This window comes from Astyanax mexicanus, chromosome 24 (genome assembly GCF_023375975.1).
Source record: "Astyanax mexicanus isolate ESR-SI-001 chromosome 24, AstMex3_surface, whole genome shotgun sequence".
NCBI classification, from domain to species: domain Eukaryota; kingdom Metazoa; phylum Chordata; class Actinopteri; order Characiformes; family Acestrorhamphidae; genus Astyanax; species Astyanax mexicanus.
This window is the reverse complement of record NC_064431.1, coordinates 17,345,884-17,351,883: the sequence shown is the minus strand read 5'-3', so window position 1 is coordinate 17,351,883 and position 6,000 is coordinate 17,345,884. Positions and strand designations below refer to the sequence as shown.

The 6,000-nt window shown below is 42.1% G+C and overlaps 1 protein-coding gene across 3 annotated transcripts in view; it reads left to right on the top strand.

Moving 5' to 3' along the window:
• The first annotated feature begins 730 nt into the window (after positions 1-730).
• phf20a (PHD finger protein 20, a) overlaps positions 731-6,000 on the top strand; it is a 43,357-nt gene continuing 38,087 nt past the window's right edge. The window contains exon 1 of one of the 3 annotated variants that reach the window (XM_022682651.2): positions 731-915. Coding sequence is in view for 1 of the 3 variants with exons in the window: in XM_049471698.1 (XP_049327655.1) it covers positions 3,964-4,045 (82 nt within the window). In the remaining 2 variants the exon portion in view is untranslated. The other 2 variants (XM_022682652.2, XM_049471698.1) reach the window with 2 other exon arrangements.

Sequence of the window (6,000 nt, the reverse complement as noted above, 5' to 3'; positions counted from 1 at the left end):
CCTATGCCCACCTGAGCAAGCTATCTGTTTTTTATTTACTAAAAAAATAACCAATTGGTCTCCATTTAAAAATCTATCTATCCATCCATGAAGCCCAAATGGTTCCCAGTTACAATAAACCCACTGGTCTCCATTGAAAATACTACCTATATATCCATCCATCCATCCATCCCAACTGGTTCCCATGTTCTATAAACCCACTCAGAGGCCCACACCCACCTGAGCACATGTAGCATTCCAACGACGTGACCCCACCAGAGCAAGCTGATTTTTTTTCTTTTACTCAAACAATAAACCCATTGGTCTTCATTGAAAGTACTATCCATCTGTTTATCCATCCATCCATCCATCCATCCATGAGGGCCAACTGGTTCCCAGTTACAACACGTACTACAAACCCTCTCAGAGCCCTACGCCCACCTGAGAAAGCTGTCTGTTTTTTATTTACTAAAACAATAACCAATTGGTCTCCATTTGAATATCTATCTATCCATCCATCCATCCATCCGTAAGGCCCAACTGGTTCCCAGTTACAACACGTGTACTAAAAACCCACTTGAGCAAGCTGTCTGATGGATCCATCCATCCAGATATAGTACATCACATGTACTATAACCCACTCAGAGCCCACGCCCACCTGGAACCTACTTAGCCCACCTAGTTAAAACCAACCTGGATGTTTTTAAATGAAACATTATACCCCTTGTACTCCATTGAGAATTCGAGGGCTTGGCGGTGGCGCATGCGCAGTCAGACTTTGGTCATCCCGGTAGGCTCGTGTCGTTCGTGTTGAACAGCCGGGAAAACAAACGGGCAGCGCGCGCCTCTGCTCACCGGGAGACAATAAAGGAATTCCGAGCGTTTTACCGGAAATATCTGCTCCTGAAGCGCGAGATACAGGAACACGGGAATACGGTAAAGCTGCACGCACTCTGTTTACATCCGTCCAGAACAGAACCACCGGAACCGGCTGCGCGCGCGAGAGACGGAGCGAGCACTATTTACTACTGCAGTGTGGAGAAGCGCGTGCTGTGGCCCAATTAGCTACCGGTACTTACGGTACTTACTCACCGAGCTTTACCACATAGTACCAGATAAAAGCAGAGCTTAAATACCCAGGTTTTAGGTTCAGAACCAACATTAAGACCAGCTCAATCTAAACAACAACAACCACAAAGACCGGTGTTCTGTCAAGTTCTGCTACCCTGTCGAACTGTGCCACCCTAGTATATGTTTAACTGTAAAAATACAAATTATTAGAACTTACTACATGCAGGAGAAGTGTCGGTATAATCAAATTTGAATAGCTTAAATCGTTGCATCAGGATAAAGTTAAGGCAATATAGGTGACTAAAAACATTTATATATGTAAATATATTTTATTGATATTTTTATTACTTATTTTACACGGTCGTAACACTCAAGCAAACGATGATTTTGAGTCCAGATTGTACATGTACCCAGGAGAAAAAAAAACTAAATTATCGGAAAAAAACTAGCTGTGGATAACCCAGGTGCAGAAAGTAAAAATCCATCCCAGGGTTTTGTACCTAGCAGAGCCGTCCAGGCAGTTGGTACAAAAGCCTGGGATGGATTTTTACTTTCTGCACCTGGATTATCCACCTCTAGGGGGAAAAAAACGAATGAAAACTGTAAAAATGAGAGTTTTGCGCATGCAAGCAGTTCTGAGGTTCGGATACTGGTAAAGTACCAAAGTACCGTGTCTCCCGCCACGGTACTAGCTATCTACGTCACTAAAGTTCACTCCCACCGAGCATCAGAACCGAGCTGCTCCGTTTCAGCTGGGTACAGCCGGTTATCTTGCTACACACTGAAAAATAATCCGGGCTCAGGATGTGAAAATCCGTCCCAGGATTTTGTTTCCACCGCCTGGATGGGGTAAGCTGCAGCTGAGCTGATCCTGCGGTCGAAACCAAATCCTGGAGCGGATTTGTACATCCTGGGCCCGGAGTCTCCAGCACTGGACTGAGTGCGAGAGTGTGACGCCATTGTTTCCATTGTCGGAGAGATGCACAGAGATACGCTTGCGTGTAGTTAGTTAGCTAGTTAGATTAATAGGGAACACGTGGTCGGTCGCTTTATTGGACTTGGTTGAGTGAGACTGCTGCTGCTGCTGTAGATAAATGAACTGCATTGGAATGGTCTGGTCCACAGGATGGTGGTTCATGGCCCCGTGTTTCTGTAGTGTGTGAAAGTGCATGAACACCCTGATCTAGGCATCTTACCGGACTCAGCCTGGCTGTACTAAATACTAGATATTTACAATGAATAAATCGTGTGATATTAGTAGATATTGTAGAGATTGGGTGCGTGGAACTGTGTGTAGGACTGTGTGTGTGGGGGTGTGGTTCACATGGTTGGAAACTGGGAGTGGTCCTTTACATTGTCTAAGAATAATGTCATGATGAATAAACCAATAGAAATGCTCATACAGCTTTGGAAAAAATAAGAGACCACTTAAAATGATGAATGAGTTTCTTTGATTTTACCAAATTGAAAACCTCTGGAATATAATCAAGAGGAAGACGGATGATCACAAGCCGTCCAACCAAGCTGAACTGCTTGAATTTTTGCACCAGGAGTGGCATAAAGTTATCCAAAAGCAGTGTGTAAGACTGGTGGAGGAGAACATGCCAAGATGCATGAAAACTGTAAAAACAGAGTTATTCCACCAAATATTTATTTCTGAACCTTTATGAATATGAACTTGTCTTCTTTGCATTATTTGAGGTCTGAAAGCTCTGCATCTTTTTTGTCATTTCAGTCATTTCTCATTTTCTGTAAATAAATGCTCTAAATTACAATATTTTTATTTGGAATTTGGGATAATAGTTTATAGTAGTTTATAGAATAAAACAACAATGTTCATTTTTACTCAAACAATAGACTGTGTATTGCTGGACAGAGCATCATCTCTTAAAAGTAAAGCCACCACAGGTCAGACGCTCCCTGCTGTTCGGTTGCATCCCCATCGGTTTTAATAGCAAAACAGACAACTTTTTTTCAATATACTGTAATTCTACCTCCATTATTTAAATGCAACAGCTAGTGTAACCTCTGCTTATATTGTCTAATTTTTATATCCCCACAGAATTAATTTTTTAAAACGTTATTCAGCTCTTTTCAAAAAGGTGTGGTTATTGTAAAAGGGCTGGGTAACACCTAGCCAGGGTGTGACCAATGACTGTATGGGTGGGACTAGGGGTGTGACAAGATCTCGTGGACTTTTTAAGAGGGATCTGGCAACCCAGTAGCGATAGCGATAGAACGTGTTGGCTGAGCACACAGACTGTATATAGCTGGACAGAGCATCGTCTCTTAAAAGTGAAGCCACCACAGGTCGGGCGCCCCCTGCTGTTCGGCTGCAGAAAGCTGTGTAACTCCACCCATCCCCATAGGTTTCAATGGCAAAACAGACAACTTTCAATCACGTGTTTTTCTAATATACTGTAATTCTACCTCCATTATTTAAATGCAACAGCTAGTGTAACCTCTGCTTATATTGTCAAATTTTTATATCCCCACAGAATTCGGTTTTTAAAACTTTATTCGGCTCTATTCAAAAAAGGTGTGGTTATGGTAAAAGGGCTGCTTATGGGCGGGACCAATAACAGACCGTCAGCTCCGCTCCGCCCCGCTCTGCAGTCTGTGACCTCGAGGCAGCCCTCAGGGGCGGGGTTATTTAAATGAGTAGGCATCTCTCCCTCCTCTGGTCTCTACTGCGCAGACTCTGGTCTCTGAATCGCCAAAATGGCAGAAGATTTTGGCTTCATTTTCATTGAATGAATGGGAACGGCGACACGGCGTCCATCTTTATATACAGTCTATGGCTGAGCAGTGAGAGCAGCTCTCAGCAGAAGAGGAAAATTCAGGCATTTGCATAGAAGATGCTTCTGCTACTTTGTTAAGTTGTATGTCTGGCTGCATTTTGTCATAAGTTGTATGTCTGGCTGCATTTTGGCTCCAGTGGAAACAATAAACAGTAACAGAGTGACCAACAAGACACAAACCATATATAAATACTGTAAGTAAATCCTACACGTGACTGTTTCATAGGCAGTTGTACTAATCCCTTAGCTCTGTACTGTATTTAAAAAAAAATGTCTCTGTTTGCACTTCAAGCATAGTCTTAATATGACTGGTTGTGGTTATGCATAGTTAAATTGCAAGAGATTTAGGAGAAAAAAACACAAACCATAGTCTTAACATGACTGGTTGTGGTTTGCACTTATTGTTTGCACTATATAAGACCTAGAAAAAGTTTAATTAGGGCCCGAGCACCGAAGGCGCAGGCGAAGCCTGCACCGGAGGTGCAAAGCCCTATTGTTTTTGGTCCGTTTATTATTATTATTAGGGCCCGAGCACCGAAGGCGCAGGCGAAGCCTGCACCGGAGGTGCAAAGCCCTATTGTTTTTGGTCCGTTTATTATTATTAGGGCCCGAGCACCGAAGGCGCAGGCGAAGCCTGCACCGGAGGTGCAAAGCCCTATTGTTTTTGGTCCGTTTATTATTATTATTATTATTATTATTATTATTATTCTGCCTCTTTGCGTCCATTTTTGAGGCATTTCCGATACTCGAAAACTCACGCATTTTGGCACAGACCTCAAGCTCGGCAAAAATTGTAAAGTTCCATAGAGGCTGGACTTTGGCGTTGTTCAGGAGCTCTATAGCGCCCCCAAACGTCGGCAGTGGCCGGGATGAAGTTTGTCCAACGTGCACCAACTTTGATACGCTCATTGACCTCCTCATAAACAACAAGAATCACTAGGTTTTATTTGACTCCGCCCAACAGGAAGTCGGCCATTTTGACAGGAAGTTGCAAAATAAAAAGTTTCCCGCTGGGTTTCGGAGGGGTTAGGATGTTTGAAAACTCCTAAAATTTTACAGAGCTATTTGGCCTTTGCCCTACTTTGACCGTAAGTTGGAATTTCGTAAATTCGTCTTTCAACAGCTCTCTAGCGCCACCTATTTTATATCATATTTATGAAAAGCTCTCAGCCTCTTGATAATTGGCAGATTCAATAAGTCATTGAAATGATTTAGGAATATTTTGTCGTTTTTCTCATGTGTAGCTAGAGGACTCTACAGCGCCCCCTATTTTGTTTAGGCCATTAAATTAGCTGTAGCTGTCTCAAAATTTCTCCAATATTCTCGATTTTTGGCAACAACATAGAAACTATCATCCCGCACATATTACCCATTGGCTTGTACTAGCTCCACCCAACAGGAAGTCGGCCATTTTGAAATTTGTGGAAATTTTACACATTTTTCACGAACTCATTCAAACTCCTCCTAGAGTCTTTGTCATATTACCTCTAAATTTGGTGTGGATAGGCTCCAGACATACATGGTGATAAATTGCGAAGGAATAGTCGATAGCTGAATTGATGACGTAATGGTGGACAATTAATTTAATGGAGACGCAACACTAAACAAAAGTGAAACCATGACACGGTCATAACACAGATGATTGAAAATTCATGAAACTTGGCAAAAACACAAGAGACATCATAAGACACGTTTTTAGTATTGGTAAGACTGACTCCGCCCAACAGGAAGTCGGCCATTTTGAAAAAAGTGTGTTTTACACACATTTTTTGCATACTTTGTCGAACTCCTCCTAGGGAATTTGTTGAATACTCTTGATATTTGTCTGTAATAAACTGCTAACATACTTAATTGTAAATTGCGAAGGAATAGTCGATATCTTAAACGAGGACGAAATGGCGGACAGTTGAATTGCTTGAGATGCCCCGTTAAAACAGGAAGTGAATACATTCTGGTGTTAGTAGGTGTTTGAGGAGGTTAAAAAGGTTGAAAACTCTCGAAAATCTACAGGCCTGCTTGATTTAGGCAGTAGTTTGATCTGAAATTAAAATTTCTTGTATACGTATTTCATTGGCTCTATAGCGCCACCTAGGTTTCAATGCATATTTGACATTACGGGAATGCTCAAAACCTCTTGAAAATTGACAGA